This window comes from Hakea prostrata, chromosome 7 (assembly GCF_041222555.1).
Source record: "Hakea prostrata isolate BN-2017 chromosome 7, UWA_Hpros_2, whole genome shotgun sequence".
NCBI classification, from domain to species: Eukaryota; Viridiplantae; Streptophyta; class Magnoliopsida; order Proteales; family Proteaceae; genus Hakea; species Hakea prostrata.
Genome location: NC_142606.1, coordinates 58,181,111 through 58,203,586, shown reverse-complemented (window position 1 = coordinate 58,203,586; position 22,476 = coordinate 58,181,111). Strand labels below are relative to the sequence as shown.

The 22,476-nt window shown below is 34.9% G+C and overlaps 2 protein-coding genes and 1 pseudogene across 2 annotated transcripts; 1 reads left to right on the top strand and 2 right to left on the bottom strand.

Annotated features, from left to right (window-relative positions):
- Positions 1–6,783: 6,783 nt before the first annotated feature.
- LOC149011488 (putative UPF0481 protein At3g02645) lies at positions 6,784–7,215 on the bottom strand. The gene has a single exon (XM_089162670.1). The coding sequence runs from the start codon at positions 7,213–7,215 to the stop codon at positions 6,784–6,786; it is 432 nt and encodes a 143-aa protein (XP_089018796.1).
- Positions 7,216–9,880: 2,665 nt separating this feature from the next.
- Positions 9,881–10,798, bottom strand: LOC149011487 (UPF0481 protein At3g47200-like). The gene has a single exon (XM_089162669.1). The coding sequence runs from the start codon at positions 10,796–10,798 to the stop codon at positions 9,881–9,883; it is 918 nt and encodes a 305-aa protein (XP_089018795.1).
- Positions 10,799–19,731: 8,933 nt separating this feature from the next.
- Positions 19,732–21,759, top strand: LOC149011486 (glutathione hydrolase 1 pseudogene; annotated as a pseudogene).
- The last annotated feature ends 717 nt before the right edge of the window (positions 21,760–22,476 follow it).

Genomic DNA, 22,476 nt, shown 5'->3' with positions numbered 1-22,476 from the left:
CACCCAAAACACTTAAATCTTCTCACAAACACTCAACACTGTTGTAATAGTGTTAATCACTCTCCAAAATATATAACAAATGCCCAAAGTCTTCTATGGGAGCTTCACTTCAGTACAAGTCATGTACTCTTAGAACACACTGTATTTTAGTTGCCAACAATGACAACATATGCAATCTCAGCCAATGGAACAACAAAAAGAAAAAAAATGCAGAAAATAAATAACAAAACAAATAAGAAAGCAATAAAAAGAAAATGGAAACCTTAACCAAAGAGATGCACGACTGTAGACATCTTTGATCAAGGACTCAGGGGGAAAAGAATAATAAATAATTATTGCAAAATAAATCTTAAGTTAAGAATATTGAGGGGGAAAATAGAAGCAGGAATGGAGGGGAGAAGATTATTAACAAAGATTACTTACTTGCATCATCGAATCTTGAATAACAAAAAAAACCTTGCAGATCCAGATCTGCAATTGCTAGACCCAGAGAAAAACGAATCCTCAAACTTGAAGCTTTTGAATTTGAACTTGAAATTGAAATTGAAAGTGCATTGATCAAAAGAAAGAAAAATACACTTGCATAAAATAAACTAAATAACTTGAATATTCCTTGCGCTACATAGAAAAATTGAACCTAAACATTCAATCTAGAAACTAGAATCCCACAAAGCAATCAAAAAACTAGAGAAAACTTAAATAAACTAAAGAAAAAGAAAGTATAAACCTAAGTTTAAGAGGGGATGATATATTTATAGGAGATGGTGAATTGGGGTAGAAATAAGAAAATAAATAATAATAATAATAATAATAATAATAATAATAATAATAATAATAATAATAATAATAATAATAATAATAATAATAATAATAATAATAATAATAATAATAATAATAATAATAATAATAATAATAATAATAATAATAATAATAATAATAATAATAATAATAATAATAATAATAATAATAATAATAATAATAATAATAATAATAATAATAATAATAATAATAATAATAATAATAATAATAATAATAATAATAATAATAATAATAATAATAATAATATATATATTATTTATTTATAATAATATAATAATAATAATAATAATAATAATAATAATAATAATAATAATAATAATAATAATAATAATAATAATAATAATAATAATAATAATAATAATAATAATAATAATAATAATAATAATAATAATAATAATAATAATAATAATAATAATAATAATAATAATAATAATAATAATAATAATAATAATAATAATAATAATAATAATAATAATAATAATAATAATAATAATAATAATAATAATAATAATAATAATAATAATAATAATAATAATAGGTAATATAAGAAAAGGGGAAGGGAAAAAAAGCCTAATTTCGTTGGAAAAACCTAGGTCTAAGAGGGGAGGGTATATTTATAGGAGGTGGTGAATTGGGGTAGATAAGGAAATAAATAAATAAAAGTAATAATAATAAGTGAAATAGGAAAAAAAAAAAAACAAATAAAAAACCTAATTTCGTTGGAAAATCTGAGGAATGAAGATAGAGAGAGAGAGAGAGAGAGAGAGAGAGAGAGAGAGAGAGGGGAAAGAAAGAAAAAAAATTTTAGAAAAGTAATGTGGTTAAATTAAAGAAGGAAAAAAAAAGTAAACTAAAAGAAATATAACGTGGGGAGAGAAAGAAAAAATAATTAAGGAAAAGAAATAAAATTTAATATAAAAAGATCTTCTAGAAAATTTATAGAAAATCCTAATCTTTGACTACTTGTGGGCCCCATACATTTTTCAATTACAATAAAGGAAAATAAAATATAAATCCTAACTAATCTCAATCGTAAATCAAAATTGGTTTCTTTATTACTAAGATATTCTGGAGTTAGCCAATAATCACATCTCTAGTCCATCATGCTCTAAATTAGACCCTTTTCGTACTTGTGAATTTGAACGGACCTCTTAACGTGTAAAATTGCATGTTTCATACCCAAAACTCCATATATTTGCTCAAATCCTAAAAAATCCTAAAATCTACAAAAACAACATAAAACCCAAGGTAGCTCCACTCTAAGTGTGTAAAATGCAAGCTTTATGCCCTAACATTTCACACATAAATGTGCTCAGCATCTATGTTTAATTCTAGATTCATGGAAAAAATAGATACAGTCCTATAATCTCCTTCTCAATCCCTATAAGTACATTGAATGCAATGTGAAAATAAATTATCAACTGTCACCCCACCCAACTGGTATCAGATCCACTCAAATACTAAGTAATCCACAACCACAAGATTATGTTTACTGTACAATCATAACAATTCCACATAATAATATAATCATTGAACAAGAATTAATAATAAGCTTATATAATGAAAATCAAACTGACTACATCTTCAATCTGTTTGTTTTTAATTAAATGATAAACAATAAACTCAAAAGTCTCGATGTCTCTAAAGGTAATGGTCTTCCCAAACGAAGCGTTGAGGACCGTATGAACACTCAATACATTCACAAGTGTCATTGTGTATATCGATATCCCTATAATCCTGTTGCTCGTGGATATCCGTAGACATCTCAAATTCCGACAACATGGAGTTATCATATCTTACAGCACAATCTAAAGAAAACACCCACAAGGTATGAGTTCTAAAGAACCCAGTGAGATCATCAAACTCACAAAGTAATGTAAATGATCATTAATCAAATATAAAATGCAGATGAAGGAATGAACCTAAGAAACTGACTATACCAGTCTCTATTTAGGTAGACATGATTAAGATACACTAGCTTGTATGAGGAGTCTCACACAGGCCCCAACAACACTAGTTGAATTGGGTGTCATGACCAAGGAATGAAAATATAAGTCAACACCGACCATGGTTGGTGACTAGGGCTACACTCTCTCACCACGACCATTGGTATGAAAACTATCCCGTACCAAGGTATATGCCTAACCCAATGCAGAAGAAATCACCTACTTAATCATGTCGTTCTAGGTTCAAATACCTTTTCTATAGCACCAACCAACTCGGTCCGGTATCATTGCATAAACTAGTGAATGTCGTATCCTATGGCATCAACTAACTTTCACTACACACTCATAAATCTGTGGTCATCCACATATAATAGGATAGACTACCTCATGTCCCCTCACCTGCTACAATAGGCTATTGGGCACCCCATGAGACCATCAACTATATGCAACCCTACCATAATGATTTGTGGAATAACAATATTGTTGCCTCACTTGCTACAATAGGCTATTGGCTAACACACTCAGACACCACGTCCTCGATCACTCGGCCTCAATTCTCATGGCGATAGGGGAACAACATGATCCCAACCATGCATCTAGACAACCTAAGTCATGCATCTAACAACCTGATAACATGCAAGGCACCAAGGGCAATGGATAATTCAATATCAATATTCAATATGCATCATTATGCTTTTCCACATAATACATCAAATATCCCTAATTAAAGAAGGAGGCGGAATAAGAATACAAATGATACAATTCCCAACATTCTATCCGTGCTTGCATATTACAGCATAACAAATTATCATAGGTGAATTAGCAAAACTAATATCAAACATGTATCATAAAACATGAATAAGTGAGGTTGAATGCCTCACCTGATCAATAATAGTATATCTCTCAAAGAATGCAAGGAACAATTTAGAATGCCTCAAAATACCCTAAATATAACATTGTTTAAATTAGATTATCATCAGAGATCAAATGGGCTTAGATTATGCAACCTCCACAGGTGCTTGAACAACTCCTTGTTGAGAATTTCCTAAGCCTTGCTACTCTCCTTCAGATGAGTTCCAGATCATTCGAGGGTCTTAAAACCTTCCCAAAAACATGCATCAACATTCCCAACAACCCTAGATCAAAACACCAACATAAATCTGACAAATCATGAATCTAGGTTTTTCTCTAAGATTTTCCTGGGATGAGAATTCAGCAACTAAAATGATTGGGGAATCATTCATGTTGCCTAATCTAATCAAGGATAGGGTTGTCTTAATCAAATTCGTCACTTGACGTTGATCTCCTTCATCCAAAGTAATAAGAAAGAAGAGGATAGAGTTTGGGAATGAATTATTACATTTTATTTCTCAGCACTGGATCTAAATAGCAAATTGTAATGGAAACTCAACTTCCCTTTTCACTGATACGAACTCTTTTACACATTCTAGGTCTCTTTGACGGCTAAACAATAAAATAATACATTTTAGGTCAAATTTTAGAAGTCAAAAACATGATTATGCCTTTAGCTGCTCATGGGCTCCAAGAGGGGGTCGCCTTAGGCACCGATCCACAATCGACCTCCACCTTTAATTTTTCACACTGGTGGGGTCTTTTAGCATGGTTCATCTATGACTCTCGCATAAACCCTTAAATCAAGTTAGGGTCTCTTACCTAGGTTTGAGGTATTTCCAACTCGTCTTCTTGTGAGCTATTAATCTACATTCCCAGTCCATCCAGATTTGTGTCAGATCTCCCTCTAAAATTCAACAAAATAACGGATCCTTCATCTACACCATCCATATCCATGGATTATGATCCTAATCCAAGAGTCTCTATCTGGATGATCCGCAACTGTCTTCCACTAGCACTTCGGGTTCTCAAAGCTACAAATATTGTTTTCCAGTAAGGATCCTAGGGGATTTCAAATCAACAATCAACTTGAACTTTTGAAAATACCAACAACTTCAAATTTTAAAGTCATAGGGTAAAACCATATGAACTTGCTAAAATCATCCACAAAGATGACATAATAACAATTCCCATCAATAGACTCAACAGAGGAGGGTCCCCATACATCAGAAATAGAGTTGGATAAGTAGAAGAGAAGCTTATGGCTTTTCCCTTTTTGACAAGCATCACACCAAAATTGAAACTATCTAAAGTAATAGGCAAATCAAAACTTGAAGTTATACTTTTAACAACTTTGAAGGCAGGATGCCACAAACTTGAATGCCAACTAGAAATAGAAGTGTGTTCCCAATTAACATTTGGGAGAAGAGTTTTCCAAGCAAAGTTGATAAAGTTCATCCTTAATGCAGTCCTGAAGGAGCATCTTCCTGCCATATGATCCTTCACATAAAAGACATCAGGATGAAACTCAAACACAACATTATTATCCCTTGTGAATTGCGAAATCAATAATAAATTCTTGCATATATATAAAGCGCACATGAACAATTGAATACATATTTATAGGAGAAGTTGTACGAATAGAGATGTTACTAGTGTTAGTAATAGGCAGTCCAACACTATTCCTAACTTGAACATGGTTTAATCCCATGTAAGGTTAAGTGACATGAAGATTCTCAAGAGCATCGGTAATATGGTGTGTGGCTCTAGAATCAGGGTACCAATTTTCATCTGGAATTGAAGCACTAGAAATTTCATAAATATTCACAAAAGGAGGTGTGCTTGGTGTACCTTGATATGCATGATTGAAGCATTGATAACAATCATTAGCATTATGTCCAAGATGATCACAGATCTGACAAATAATTCTTGATCCATGGCCTCTAGAATTAGATTGGGGTGACTGAGATGTCTAAGAAGGATGATTAGAAGTTAAATGTCCATGAAAGGGTTTGCATCTTTGATTGAAATGCCCCCTAATGGGTTGTTTTGGAGGAAAATTCCTCCACGATGAGTGCTAGTGAGATTGGCCATAGGCTAAGATGTATCAACATTAGAGTGTTCATCTTTTACATGGATTTTTTGAATCAACAACAGACCTTGTAATTCACCATTGGTGATGGGGAACCTCAAGTTGTAATGACAATCACAAACGAAGAGTATTGAGCTCCCAAGCATTCATAACATGAATATACAATTATTTATCATTGATGGGCTTTCTTGCAATTACAAGTTGATCAGAAATAGTCTTCATTTGAATGAGGTATTCACGAATATTATCGTTACCTCTTTTAGCATTTTGAATGTGAAGACAAAGTTGCATAATATGAGCAGAAGAAAAAGCTAAATAGATACAATCAAGTTGCACCAGACATCGCTAAAAGTGGTGCATCCAACAATCTAGGCATGAACTAATTCTGTTTGGGAAGCAATGAGCCAACACATTAACAACTGATCTTGGCAATTCCATCTCTAATGTTCAAGATTTGACTTAAAAATGTTACCAGTAGTGCCATCGGATGGGAGACAAGGATGATAGTGGGTGGCCAAGGTGAGTATCCATCCACAATGTCATAAAATTCACAAGTCTTGAGAAGAGGTACAATTTGAGATCTCCATAGAGGAGAGGGGGCAGTGGGGCGCGTTTTCTAGCGAGGTATAGGAAGAAGATGGGTGAAGGGGGATCCCTTCACCCACATCAGATGGGTTAATTTTTTTTTGGGAAGGGGGGGGGGCATTATGGTTAACACTACATTTAAGGGCAAAATGATCATTTCAATTTCAAATTTTGAATTAGTTAACATTGTAAAGGCTATTCTCTAACAATGGGTAACCAATAATTTTGGAATTGGGTCACTTGTAATTTTTAACTTAAGGGGGGTGCCTGGAGTTTCACCCCACTAAAGTAGACCACCAAGTAAAAAAAATTTTTTTATTATTAAAAACAAAAGATCAACTGTTATTAAAGGGAACAGAATATTACAATGAACATAAAACACTCAAACCCACAACAAAAGTTGCACCCACTACACCCATAGCTCACCTGTTCCTTAACAAATGGTAAACTTAGTCAAGAAAAATGTTTTCCAGCTAAGACCCCTTCATTTTAAATTTGTAAGAGAGAACAAATAGTCTGTATCATTGTTAACACAATGGCAAACACTGCAGCAGCGATTGAAATTCCTGCCCATGGGGTGTTGAAATAGGTTTGCCTCAAGTTTGCCATCCATTTATTCCACAATCTATTGTAATAACCATTCAAGTCATTGGCAATACCACTGAAGTAAGGATTCACAGCAACAGTTTTGGTAATGTTGTTAAATAAAGCCGCCACATCTTCTGGGCAGCCAAGGTTGTTTATAATAATTCCTTCTTGTGTTAGCAAGGCGACATCCCTGGCAGTGTCAACAAGGCCATCCATGAAGTTTGCATATGATGTGAAGTAACGATTAGTGCGGGGCATATCTTGCTCAAAGGCGATAAGGTTTCTAAGGATGACTTCTGTCTCATCATAGATCGTGATAGTTGGGATTGTCATTACCCCATTTTCCAGAAAACATGCAAATAAATTAGAAGCATTCCCGAAACACACCAACACAGTCGAGGCATTATAAGCAGGCATAACCCATTAGAGATCTCCTGGAGATGATGGGATGAGAATACACCAATAAATCAGAAAATGCTTAGCCCCCCCCCCCCCCAACCGAGAAAAGGATGGGCCATTAGCGATATCAAACACATAAAGGCCACAAATGCATAAATGAATGAGATTTGGCGATCAAAAGTGGGCCATCTAAATGCTAGAACAAACAAAGGAAGCTGATTTTCAAGTTTAATCAATCGGAATCTGCACCACCCATGAATCATTGGATACGAAATGATCATTCTTCGTTGAATTCTTGGTCATAAAGAACTCAAGTATAAAGCAACTATCCATCACCATCATCTTGACAAACTCACTTTTTCTTAAGTTCATGGTATCAGAATAATATTTGCAAGTTTCTGCCTCCAAACCACTCAAAGCCTGGACAAGAAACTCAAAGATTATCGAGCACTGTTTTAAAAGGCGATTCAAATACTGCAACTTATGTGTTTCTTTTATCCATAAGTGGTTGTCCTTATGATGCAAAGGGCCAATTGAGACCATGTTAGGCGCGTAGGCATCTGGCTTTTGCTTGTAAAGCTCTTTGAGAACATGGTATACATCATAACAAGATCGTGATGGATTGACCTTTTTTCTCTTTTCTTCCACGGATTCAATCATTATTCTAGTTTCTTTAATATTCTGTGGAAAACATCATTTTAGTTTTTTTGTTACATATCTAGTAAAATCATTAAATTGAAGTTTTTCCCTTCATAAATGTTGTACAACCGCTAAAGAACCAACAATACTATTGACCAATTGAGTGAAGCGAATTGACCTGCTCTTCTTCTTCCTCGAACTCTATTAGTTTCGTGATTTCATCATTGATGCTCATAAATGTACTAGACTTATCAAAAGAACTTGAAGATTTTGCTATTGAATGAAGTTCCCTATTGTTCTTTCCAACTGGTAGAGGATATCATATGCAATAATAAGAATACAACTGGTAGCCAGATGATCAAAAATTTTATCAAAATTATAAGATTACAACTATGTAGTTTAGAAAGACTTCAATAAGAAAAAAAAATTGGAAATCTAAAAAATTAGAAACTATAGTGATCTCCATACAAAACTACCACTTAAAAATAAAAATTTTAAAAAATAAATAAAAAGAAGGCAATTTGCATATTTCGAAATCTCATCAACGAATATAGGCTTGGCTTTTTCTTGGGTCACCCAGGAACCTGCCGAGAACAATATTCTAATACTAGAGTTGTTTATTTAAAATAGTTGGATCAGTGACGATTCATGTGCCATTAATGGAGTTTTGAATAAACCGCCATTAATGGAGTTTTGAATAAACCTATTGGAGATGTCAGCCGTTGACTAAGCATTCACCATTTTAAAAACAAAGTCATCGAAACTAATATTTAATAAAGATAACCATGAATCCAAATTGTAACCATATTTTCAATGGAGGTTTAGTGGAATTGTTAATTTTTTTTCCTATAGAGATGTGGTGGGTTCAACGGGTTTACATCCTCTTTAATTCTCACCTAGTATAATTTCCTGTAATTCCTATCTAGGATTGTGACACATGGCAGTCAATTATCCAAGGGTCACAATTAGAACCCAACTAAGAATTGAATCTAATAAACAATTTTTAGGGATTTATTAATTTTCACATCCCATGTGCTTATTGCTGTGCTACTTTGCTTTGCGATGATTCTTCTTCGTTCTTAGGGGACCGGTGGTCCCCTCCCCAACGACCACCCATCCGTTTTGACGCGTGCCTTCCAAAGACATGTGGGTCATGAACTACAATTATCTCATCTCATGGATGGTGGTTGAGCGGCTTGAGCCCACTTCCTATGACTGAGAAATAGTCCGGTGGATGGAGAGGGAGGGTTTGATTTTGTAAATTTTTAAAATAGAAAATCTTTGAAGGTAAAAAAACAAAATTACATCTCTAATGTTCATGATTTGACTAAAAATGTAACCAGTAGTGCCATCGGATGGGAAACAAGGAAGATAGTGGGTGGCCAAGGAGAGGATCCATCCACAATGTCATAAAATTCACACGTCTTGAGAAGAGGAACAATTTGAGATATCCATAGAAGAGAGGGGGCAGTGGGACGTGTTTTCTGGCAAGGTCTAGGAAGAAGATGAGTGAAGGGGGATCCCCCTTCATCCACATAAGGGGGGTTAAGCACGGAATGGCACAATGATTTTTTTTTGGGGGGGGGGGGCATTATGGTTAACACTACATTTAAAGGCAAAATGATCATTTCAATTTCAAATTTTGAATTAGTTAACATTGTACAGGCTATTCTTTAATAGTGGGTAACTAGTAATTTTGGAATTGGGTCACTTGTAATTTTTAAGTTAAGGGGAGTGCCTGAAGTTTCACCCCACTTAAGTGGATCGCCAGTAAAAAGATGTTTTTTTATTATTAAAAATAAAAGATCAACTTTTATTAAAGGGAAAAGAATATTACAATGAACATAAAACACTCAAACCCACAACAAAAGTTGCACCCAATACACCCATAGCTAACCTGTTCCTTAACAAATGGTAAACTTAGTCAAGAAAAATGTTTTCCAACTAAAACCCCTTCATTTTAAATTTGTAAGAGAGAACAAATAGTCTGTATCATTGTTAACACAATGGCAAACACTGCAGCAGCGACTGAAATTCCTGCCCATGGGGTGTTGAAATAGGTTTGCCTCAAGTTTGCCATCCATTTATTCCACAATCTATTGTAATAACCATTCAAGTCGTTGGCAATTCCATTGAAGTAAGGATTCACAACAATAGTTTTGGTGATGTTGTTAAATAAAGCCGCCACATCTTCTGGGCAGCCAAGATTGTTTATAATAATTCCTTCTTGTGTTAGCAAGGCGACATCCCTGGCAGTGTCAACAAGGCCATCCATGAAGTTTGCATATGCTGTGAAGTAACGATTAGTGCGGGGCATATCTTGCTCAAAGGCGATAAGGTTTCTAAGGATGACATCCGTCTCATCATAGATCGTGATAGTTGGGATTGTCAATACCCCCTTTTCCATGTCAAAACCTATGTCAAATAAATTAGAAACATTCTGTTTCTTCTGAAACTTTACACCAGCATTCTTAAGTTTCGAGGCATTATAAGCAAGCTGCATATACCCATTAGATTGTATCTCCCTTTGAGATGATGGGATGAGAATACATCTCAATAAATCAAGAAAATGCTTAGCTCCCTCAGCCGGTAGTAATGCTTCTAATTCTTCTATATGAAAAAGGATTGGGCCATTTAGCGATATTTCAAAACGCTTTATAAAGGCCACATATATGTCATAAATGAATGAGATTTTATTTTGGCGATCAAATAGTAGGCCATCTAAATGCTTAAGAACAAACAAAGGAAGCTGATTTTCAAGTTTAATCATATCAATAATCATGTCACCACTCCATGAATCATTGGATACGAAATGATCATTCTTCGTTGAATTCTTGGTCATAAGGAACTCAAGTATAAAGCAACTATCCATCACCATCATTTTGACAAACTCACTTTTTCTTAAGTTCATGGTATCAGAATAATATTTGCAAATTTCTGCCTCCAAACCACTCAAAACTTAGACAAGAAACTCAAAGATTATCAAACACCGTTTTAAAAGGCGATTCACATACTGCAACTTATGTGTTTCTTTTATCCATAAGTGGTTGTCCTTATGGTGCAAAGGGCCAATTGAGACCGTGTTAAGTGCGTAGGCATCTGGCTTTTGCTTGTAAAGCTCTTTGAGAACATGGTATACATCATAACAAGATCGTGATGGATTGACCTTTTTTCGCTTTTCTTCCACGGATTCAATCATTATTTTGATTTCTTTAATATTCTGTGGCAAACATCATTTCAGTTTTTCTGTTACATATCTAGTAAAATCACTAAATTGAAGTTTTTCCCTTCATAAATGTTGTACAACCGCTAAAAGAACCAACAATACCATTGACTAATTGAGTGAAGCGAATTGACCTGCTCTTCTTCTTCCTCGAACTCTATCAGTTTCGTGATTTCATCATTGATGCTCATAAATGTACTAGATTCATCAGAAGAACTTGAAGATTTTGCCATTGAATGAAGTTCCCTATTGTTCTTTCCAACTAGTAGAGGATATCATACGCAATAATAAAGAATACAACTAGTAGCCAGATGATCAAAAATTTTATCAAAATTGTAAGATTACAACTGTGTAGTTTAGAAAGACTTCAATAAGAAGAAAAAAAATTGGAAATCTAAAAAAATAGAAACTACAGTGATCTCCATATAAAACTATCATTTAAAAAATAAATAAATAAATAAATAAATAAGAAAGAAGAATTAAAGTTATCCTAAAATGAAGTTGGATAAATGAAAAATTAAGAATCAGAAGAAAAGAAAATTTTCTAACATGGAACTTTTGCTTACCAAATATTGTTGCTGATAATGAACTAATGCAAGCAAAGTTTTTATAGAAGCTTTAGAGGAAAACTTTATTTTATAAATAATGATGATTATGAAAACTTGGTCAAATGACTATAGACAATTTTTTTTGTTTGGCATACTCATGCATCAAGTGGAGCAATACTAAAAGGAAAACCTTCCCCGAATAAAATCAATAAAAAGTAGCACAAGTTTTCTTGTAATTGATAAAAGAAAAAGAAAAAACGGAGACCTAGTTAAAGTCTTGTTGACTTAAATTAATAATGGGAAGAGAATTAAATGAGATATTAGTTGGGAAGGAAAACTATTCTCCATAATTGATATAAAGCTATAAAAATAATATTCTAATACTAGAGTTGTTTATTTGAAATAGCTGGATCAGTGATGATTCAAGTGCCATTAATGGAGTTTTGAATAAACCTATTGGAGATGTCAACCGTTGACTAAGGATGCTCCATTTTAAAAACAAAGTCATCGAAACTAATATTTAATAAAGATAACTATGAATCCAAATTGTAACCATATTTTCAATGGAGGTTTAGTAGAATTGTTAATTTTTTTTTTTTCGTAGAGATGTGGTGGGTTCAACGGGTTTACATCTTCTTCAATTCTCACCTCGTATAATTTCCTGTAATTCCTATCTAGGATTGTGACACGTGGCAGTCAATTATCCAAGGGTCACAATTAGAACCCAACTAAGAATTGAATCTAATAAACAATTTTTAGGGATTTATTACATCAATTCTTAGTTGGGTTCTAATTGTGACCCTTGGATAATTGACTGCTACGTGTCACAATCCTAGATAGGAATTACAGGGAATTGTAGGAGGTGATCGTAGAGGATGTGAACCCGGCATGTTCAACCCTTACCGGCATCCCCAGTTTCTTTATATATAAAAAAAAAGGACTTTGTACACCAAAAAAAAAGGAAAATTGTAATCTAGTTTTTTGTCCTCCTAGATTTATTCTAACCTATTAAAGTGTGAAAGTGTGATGATGGTGTGTATTCGGGGTAAAACACATCAGCGAAATTCGGCCGACGCCCGGTTTGATGAAGAGCGAAACATAAATGGGGCGATTTATGTCATATATCGTCAGAAAATCACCAATTTTTTCCAGCGAACTAGTTAAATATAGGCGAAAATCACCAATACTTTACAAAAATCACCGGAATTCATGGCCATCGTTGTTGCCTCATCCTCTTCTTCTTGCATGAGTTCTTCCAAAACTCTCCCCAAACCTCACAAACCCTCCCATCCAAACCTGACGACTGTACCCTGCATTGCACCTCTGTTATCTTCGAACTCCACCTGAAATGTCGGCGAAATTCTCCGATTTGCCAGGTTTCACCAAAAGGCAAACCCGCAAATCTCACTGGAATCGCACCTTGTGTGTATTTTTCCTTTTTTTCTTTTGTCTATCTTTTATAACAATTGTGCCCATTTCTTTTTTATTTTTCTGCTGTTTTTCCATTTCTTCATCTTTTATAAGAACCCACCAAACATCATTTCGTCTGTTTCTTTTCAATTAATAATTTTTGGAAATGAGTTCGTCCTGGCCAGCTTGCGCGCACCACAACTACATCCCAAAGGCGCTTTTTATATAATTAATATATAGGTAGGGCTTCGCCCCTCCTGAAAACGATAATTTTACATTACCCAAAAAAAAACGTTAATTTTATGAAATACTTTCTTAGATACGGTGATATATAATCTATCCTTTATCGTGAGGAAATATCATATTATTCTGATCAATAAAAAATCTTGATTTTAACCTTAAAGTTTTGGTTAACAAAACTATAATTCTATCACTTCAGATTTGCATGTTAATTATTTGGATAACAAGAGTGATGTATGTGATCTTAGAAATTCAATGGGTGAAGTCTAAAGAGATGACGGACACGTTAAAGTGTGCGTAAGTTGACCTAGACACTTAGACACTTTGGTTATAAGCAAAATACATATCATAAATGCGTAAGTTTGGGTTTTCCTTTGTTTCTTTTCCAATGGTGTTTGTTAGGGACTGGGTGTTGTGTTGCAGATTTAGTTATACGAGATTCTTAAGTATCGATATAGAAAGTTGAGTATTCCACCCCCACAAAGCGATGCTTTTCTACTCATTCTGATATTATTTCATTTATGAAGGAGAAGTAATGAAAATTAATTGTTTGTATGGTTGTTCTTTCGGGAATTATAAGGAATTTTTTTAATTGTTAAATATTTTTTCTTGTACTTCTGTTAAGGTTTAAAAAAAATTAAAAAAAAAAAAAAAAAAAAAACCATCCCCTTACCTGTTTTGTTATATACGCGTTCTTCCTTTATAAATAATAAATAAATTGAAATTTGCACCCCAAAAAAAAAAAATGTAGACTATGCTACTGTTTAGAGGTCCTAACTCCTAATGGCTTGTCATGTGATAGCAGGATTTCCATTAGAAGAAGAGAAGTCAACGAGTTTGTAAGTGGTGCTTTAGTAGGCGTGATGAGTAAAGTTTAGGGGTGCAAGTTTGGCCCTGGCAGCCCTGACCCGCCCTAAGCCCGCCCTAAGCCCGAATAGGGCTTGGGCTAAAGATTTTGGCCCTAAGGGCGATAGGGCCAAAATATTCTGGCCCTAAGGGCGATAGGGCCAAAATATTCTCGCCCTGAACTAGGGCCAAGGGCGGGCCTGGGATTACTCTCTGGCCCGCCCAGCCCATCCCGGCCCGTCCCTGATTTTTAGCGCTGACCCAAGCCCTGATTTTGGCCCTGATCTTAGCCCTGAGCTTGACCCTGACCCAGACCCTGATTTTGGCCCTGACCCAAGCCCTGATTTTGGCCCTGATCTTAGCCTTGATTTTGGCCCTGATCTTGACCCTGACCCAGGCCCTGATTTTGGCCCTGACCCAGGCCTTGATCCTAGCCTTGATTTTGGCCCTGATCCTAGCCTTAATCTTGGCCCTGATTCTGGCCCTGATTTTGGCCCTGATCCTAGCCTTAATCTTGGCCTTGATTCTGGCCCTGATTCTGGCCCTGATCGTGGCCCTGATCTTGGCCTTGATATTAGCCCTGATATTAGCCCTGACCCTGATCCTGGCCCTGATTTGAGTCTAAAGACTCTGGACCCTCCACCCACATTGAGAGGAATTAATTGTAATACATATAGGTGGATACTTGACACGTGTCAAATTTTAAAAACATGATCATGTTTTGTAGAAAATTAATAAAAATAAACTATAACCTCATTACCAATGTAATAAGCATCTATTTGATTTTGACCCTGATCCTGACCCTAATTTTGGCTCTAATCTTAATATTAATTTGACGATGATCATGTACTACAGTACTAGATTTTTACCCTGATCTTCATACTAACATTGATATGAGTCTTGATTTTGATATTTAGTCACTTTGATCATATTAGACTATAAATTCACTTTTTATATTATTTTTAAGGTAATTTTTATTTTTCCAACAAAGTCATTTTTAGTTCAATAAAATATGGATTTTGTTTTGACTAAGGCGAGATAATATATTATAAATAATAAAAACTATTACATAAAGAATTAATATCTAACAAATCTATACTCTAACTTCTCATCATGAATATCTAACAAATCTACTGTGATATTTCAAAAAAAAATTTATTAAAAACATATAGCAATGTTTGTAACTAAAACATTATTTTCTTTAACTATGAAAAAAATACTTTTTTTTTTGTTGAATACTAAATTATTGTCGATTTACTTGTTAACAAGGTTTTGAATATGATTTTTTTTGTATTGAATAAAGATATCAATTTATTGAACAGTTGTGAATGAAAACATACCTACCTACGGCTAAATTCTTGACTTTGAAGATAAAATTTTCATTTATCGATTCCTTTGAATTATGAATCTCTGATGTTTCTAAGTTTACAAAAAGAGTTTGTGTAACATTCTCTATAATTGACTTGACTTTCAAATATGCCTAAATTTAATTACAATTCTTCTCTCTACTTATTATATTTCATGAATAATTTTAACTCTTTCGCTGGAGAAAAACCAAAGGAAAAAAAAAGAAGAAGAGGGGAGAGAGAGAGAGAGAGAGAGAGAGAGAGAGAGAGAGAGAGAGAGAGAGAGAGAGAGAGAGAGAGAGAGAGAGAGAGAGAGAGCAAATTAAAAACCCTAGAAATTGAATTTCTATTCTCTAAAATCTAAATGGTATAAATAGTTAAATACATATTGAATCTAAGTTTTGGATTATTTGTTGACATCTTTAATATTTTATTTTCCGAATTGAGTTCGAATTTAAGTATTTAATTACTTTAATATGTATTTAATTACTACCTGCCTTACATTTGATATTACGACCAAAGATATGGCCAATTAAAGCTAGGGACAAGGCCAAAGGGCGCCAACAGGGGCGGGGACAGGGCCAAAGGGCGGGACGGGGACGGGCCAAAGGGCCGGGGACGGGCCAATAGGGTCAAGGATAGGGCCAAAGGGCCGGGGACGGGGACAGGGCCAACGCCAACCCACCCACCCGGCCCAATAGGGCCAATTAGGCGGGAATGGGCGGCTGGCCCTATAGGGCTAGGGCCAGGGGACAATAATTAGCCCGAAATAGGGCCAGGGGGGAATGGGCCCAAATTATACCATATAGGGCTGGGCTTGGGATTGCAAAAGCGCGGCCCAGACCGGCCCAATTGCAGCCCTAGTAAAGTTGTTCTTTTTAACTCCGAGGGGTGGCTCAGTTGGCAAAGCCCAACGCTTCCACATAGGAGGTCAGAGTTTGAATCCCCTCGGGGCCAGGGGCAAAGCCCCGCCTATATTAATTATATAAAAAGCGCATTGAGGATATAGTCGTGGTGCGCGTAAGCTGGTCCGGATGAACCTCATTCCAAGAAAAAAGTTGTTCTTGCTCCCTAGAAGCAATCAGATGGGCATTTCTTTTTCTTTCTTTTTTTTTTTCTTCAAAAAAAGATGATGTTCCTTAGTGAATGTTATCTTTTTTGTTCTTAATATTAAATTTAGAAGTGTGGATGGTTGCATGTTTAAATCGAGCTTGTATGTTAATGCCATCTTTGATAAAAGTTTGTTGTTCCATTAGCTGAGATTGCATGTGTTGTCATTGTTGGCAACTAAAATACAGTGTGTTCTAAGAATACATGACTTGTACTGAAGTGAAGGTCCTCTAGAAGGCTTTGAACATTTATTATATTTTTTTAGAAGGTGATTAACACTATTACAATAGTTTTGAATATTTGTAAGAAGCCTTAAGTGTTTTAGGTGAAGTGAAGATTCCTTGAAAAAGTGGATTTCACAGGTCACTGCACAAGGGTGAATTTTTGAGTAGTCATCCGGTTGTTTTATGGGTTCTACTTCAACTAGAAAAACGTAATTCATGAAGTCTTCTTTCCAACAAACTTTTCGGATGATTCCGATATCAAACAAGGAAGTTATGAGGTTTCTCATGAGAGAGTGTGCGATATGGAAGCAAATCTGAGCAATGTAGAAATAATATAAAAATTGGCTACTTTGATCAAATTCGGTCTTTTTGATGTAATCTACTTTCAAACGTTAAAAAATAATTTTTAAGGGTTTGGGGGTCTTTGTGAAATAAGTTTTACATCTCAAGGAAAAAACTATAATTTTGAAATATTGAACGATACAATCTAATGATCATTAGAAAAACGTGGATGAAGATCAAATTTTGAGGGTCGAGATTGATGCGTTTGGTTTTCAAGTGTCCAAGACGGAAAAGATTCCATCACATGCCTTTTGGTTGGTCGGGAGCATGAAAATGTGGTGCACTGCAAAATATAATGATCAACATGATCCTGTGTATTGCAAATTAAAGGTAAGATTAAAAAAGATTCAATTTGAAATAATTTGGTGAAGGATACTCTAATCTTGCATCACTTAAAGGATCTGACGGCCCATATCTCACCCGTTTTTTTAAGTGGATATCCAACGGTTGTGTGATTAGATTTTCTTTGGAACTCATATAGAAGATGAAATCCAACAATTCCTGTGCATTAACATTCATTCTCTTTAAAAGCCCAAATTTGAGCGAAATAGAAGAAAGTTTTTGAGGTTTTTGGCTTGTGAAGACTAAAAAAAACAAGGAGGAGAAGCCAAGAAGCAAGATGGGTATGGAGAACAAGCTCAAATGCATATTTTGATGAAAACGTTGAAGAAAAAGATGAGTGATCTATTGTAATCTCCCTCAATTTGAAAGTTTCACCTTTCAGGTAATTGCTTGTTAGGGTTGAGTTTATTTGAGATTGTGGCCTTATACTTTTGTGGGTGTAAGAGTTAATACTGGAGTAGGTGCTCTATATTTTGAATTAATTGAGAGTAGGTGCTCTCTGATCATTGTAATAATCAAAATTTTAGTTGGAAAGTATTGAGTAAATACGAAACTCTATTTAGGGCATTACTCCGTGGATATAGGCAATTTGGCTGAACCACATAAATTTGGTGTCTTGCGTTTATAGTTTATTTTTCATTACATATATTTGAATGCTTTGATTACAGAGTGGTGGTGCACTGTCTGGTAAACCCATCCACATTGTGGTGTGTGGTGGACGTGCCCGTGTTTAACTCTCTCTCTCTTGCAAGCCTTTGTCGATCAAGGTAATTCACAACTCCAAAAAGTTAGAAGCTCACAATTGGTCATTTCAAAGAACTTCAAATTCTGAATAAGACGCATACTTACGGATTTTTGTCCACTACGGTCTTGACATCCTCCGGTCCCCCTATTCTCCCTTGGATTTTTGACACCTATTAAATTCTAATCCAACGGTCAAAAGCATTTCATTTTCAAAATGAGAGTTGCGGCTTGAACGAACTTCTTCCCTCATTCAGTTTTTCCCTTCTTCGGCTGCCGCTTTCTTCCGTCTGAGGACTCCATTGTTCCTCACAAATCACCCGAATATCTCCTACGGCTTCAAGCATCAACGTGTAAAATCTCCGACCAAAACCTCCACTTCAGTCAGAGTCAACCGAACTTTTTCCCTTTTCTTCCGTTCTTCCCTCTTTAACATGCCATCGTAGCCATGTCTAATGGTCATCTATGGGATTGAAAGCAAAGGTTTTTTAATCTTCTTGTTGGAAGATTGATAAACAGAAAGACCAAACAGAGAGGATTCTTTGAGATCGGCGACAACAAGGTGTCTGGGGATTTTATCTATTTCAAGTTCCATTATCTCGCTTTTTCTCAAATAACATGAGAACCTGAAAGGTATGCTTTCTGTTCAAAAAAACAATGCCATTCTTTTTTATCTGTTTCTTATAGGATCAAATCTGTCTTCCTTTCTTCTTTGATCAGATTGTCTTCCTCTGTTGTTTCTTTGTTACTGCCTTTTGAGTTGAAGCAGCTATTAATTCCCAATTCGTAGCTCATCACTCAATTATCATATATTGTTATGACTTGCCCAATATAAATTTCAATGCTTTGTTTCTTTTTTGAAATTTCATTAATTAAAAACATAAAGAAACAGAGTATGAATAAGATGGTTATTTATCATTTTGAGAACAAACCATTTAGATTGTTTGTATGCCCACCACATATTTGTTTATATTCCCAAATAAGTATGCCAAACAAAATGTTGACTTCCTTCAGTTTCTGTTTGGCATTTCCTCTAAATTTGTCTTAGGATCTGATGGCAAAAAGTTGATGAGAAAACAGCTTGGAATTTATGTATGCGAGGAAGACCTCAGATTAAATGTTCAACTAACTTTAAGGAAATAGGTAATTCAAATTGCAAATCTCTAACATCGGTTCTAAAGGGAAGGCCCTCTGTTGCAGTTTTACTGATGTAGTAATATCACATGGCATGCTTGTGACTAAATAAAGCTGATGTACTACATAGAAAATTTGAATTCATTATAGCTGGATCCTTGACTTATCTTTGATAATTTTGATTTTCCTCTTCAGAATATGTATGGTGGAAATTCTACCCTGAAAGGTAGTGGTGTACTTTCTATAGCAGTTCCAGGGGAACTTGCTGGCCTTCACAAAGCTTGGAAACAACATGGGAGGCTTCCATGGAAAAGGCTAGTAATGCCATGCGAAAATCTTGCACAAAAAGGGTTCAAGATATATCTCCATTTCTCTACATGCAGATGAATAAATCAATATCAGGTATCTTTGCTGACAAGGGCCTTAGCAATATTTTCACATCAAATGGAAACCTACTGCAGCCAGGAGTTATATGCCACAACAGAAAACTAGCACAGACACTAAAAGCAATTTCAAGATATGGCCCAGATGCATTCTATAATGGTTCTGTTGGCCGCAGTTTAGTTAGAGATTTTCAGAAGTTTGGAGGAATACTGACTATGCAAGACCTGTAAAAGTATCAAGTTAGATTGAAATAAAAAAGAAAAAAAAAAGTTTCAGTTATTTAATTTCATTCCTTTTGTGGTATTGATCCTGGTGCCATACATTACTTGCAGGTTTCCTTGGTTCAAGACCGACTCTTGCATCATTTGGTATCAAAGCTAAGAAGAAGTGGTTCATGACAAAAAGTTGTTGCATTCTACTTGAAGATTTCGTCATGCAAGTCAGATTCCGCATCTCTACCAAGCTCGAGGATGAATTCAAGACTTCAAGGGTGTAGATCTAAACATGAAGAAAAAGACCATACACTAGTCAAGTAAGCCGTGTGTCACATATTTGCGTTATATAGGGATGCTTTTGTAGAATATCATGTAGGTCCATCAAATGGAGAAAGGTCATATCCTATTGATGTCAAAGTTTAGTTTCTAATTTCAGTTTGTGACCATTTTATTTTGTTCCCTATGATAGAAACTTCTATTCTGATATGAAGCAGCTAGGTTTTATAAGATTTTTTTTTTTCTTTTTTGGTGCTGTGGGGGGGAATAGTTTTTATGAATTAGTTGTTTCTGTTTCAGAACTCTTTATTTTTTTCCTTAGCTTTTATGTTCTCCATTCATATATAACAGAACAACAGCGTGGGGAAAAAGAAAAAAGAATCTGAGTTATTTAATTTTGTTCCTTTTATTGATCCTACTGCAGTCAATCTCCTGCTGGTTTCCTTGGTTTTAGGCTGACTTTTGCGTTAGGAGAAAATGAGGTGTGGGATACCAATCCTGCAAGCACCCCTCAACAGCTTAAAACTCTTAACATCAAAACCAAAACACCTGATGGAACTACCACAGGAACTAAAATGATCGCTGAACAAGCACCAATATATGTAACCAATAGATAATCAGCTATTTAGAATAGAATGTCAGACCAAAAGACTTTAACTGCAGGTCAAGAATAATAAGCAATTTGACAAACCAAAACCATTATTTGACTCATATGTCACTTCTAGTAAACAATCAAAAGAATTAAACAAATCAGAAATGCTTAGACAAACAGAAATTCTTTTAACTTCAATGGTTATACCTAACAGCTGACACAACCCAAAGAACATCTCACCTTATTGAAATAATAATAAATAATTTATGGTACAAGTTCAACATCCTCTGAAATAATATCAAACTCAGACTTGAACCATGAAAATACAAATACTGACTATGCAAAATCAGATGCATTCTATAATGGTTCTGTCGGCTGCAGTTTAGTTAGAGATGTTCAGAAGTTTGGAGGAATACTGACTATGCAAGACCTGGAAAAGTATCGAGTTAGAGTGAAGAACCAATCTCTACAAATATTAAGAGGCTTGAGATGCCACCTCCATCTGGTGGTGCTGCAGTGATACTTGTAATTTAATTTGTATCCTTAGTTCATTTTTGGTTGTTTGGCTAGAGTCATTGTTTAATGTCTTCCAATTCTTCTTTCAGGTTTTAAACATTCTTGCTCAATATGGATTCCCTGGGGGTGTTTCTGGTTCACTGGGGATCCATCGGCAAATTGAAGTGCTGAAACATGCATTCGCAGTTAGGATGAATCTTGGTGACCCTGATTTTGTTGATGACTCAAAAGTTCTATCTAATATGCTCTCTCCCAAGTTTGCAAAAAAGTTGAAGAAAACCATATTTGACAATATGACTTTTGTTCCTAGTCATTATGGTGGCAGGTATAGAAATTCTATTCATAGATGAATTATGGTTTTTTGAAAGAATGCAGATCAGCTTATCTTTAAATGCTTTAAGGGGATTCTAACTGTGATCATTACACCATTCATATTTGTATTGAAACTTCACTTGCATCCAGGTGGAACCAAATCCAAGACCATGGAACTAGTCATATGTCTATAGTAGACTGAGCGAAATGTTGTTTCCATAATTTGTACTATAAAAAGATTTTGATTCTTCTTTGTATGGCTTTTTCTTTCTAATTGTGGTAGGTTGCAGTGTAATTAGCAACTAAACAATACTAGTGACTGAAATTAGGAGCCACCAGCTAAAAGCTAAGCTAAGGTGAAGAGAAAATAGTTACTTTTTCCCCTGCAGGAAACCCAGTTGTTATGTTTTGATTAAGCAAAGTCAACATTAATAGTGTTGGAGATCTAAAATGTCTGTTAACTGAACTGGTAACCCTATCTTATATATCCTCATCTGGGGCCCTTCCGAATAGATAAAGATAAAAGCATAAAAACAGAAAGTAAAAATCACATACATTGGTAGGTTCAGCTAAACTGAATCCTTGGTTCCAGAGGCTAGGTAGGTCTTAGATAAATGAGTCTTTAGCTCAACTGGAAGAGCACATAGGGTCACACCCATGAGATGGTGGTTCAAGTCCACCAAGACTCAGAAATAATTTTCCTTTCATTTTTCTTTTTAGGGCAACAAAAAGGTCAGTCTCAAAAATGCTTTTAC

Excerpts from the sequence above, each read along its gene's own strand:
- LOC149011488 (XM_089162670.1), bottom strand. The coding sequence starts at position 7,215 with ATGACAATCCCAACTATCACGATCTATGATGAGACAGAAGTCATCCTT.
- LOC149011487 (XM_089162669.1), bottom strand. The coding sequence starts at position 10,798 with ATGGTGATGGATAGTTGCTTTATACTTGAGTTCCTTATGACCAAGAAT.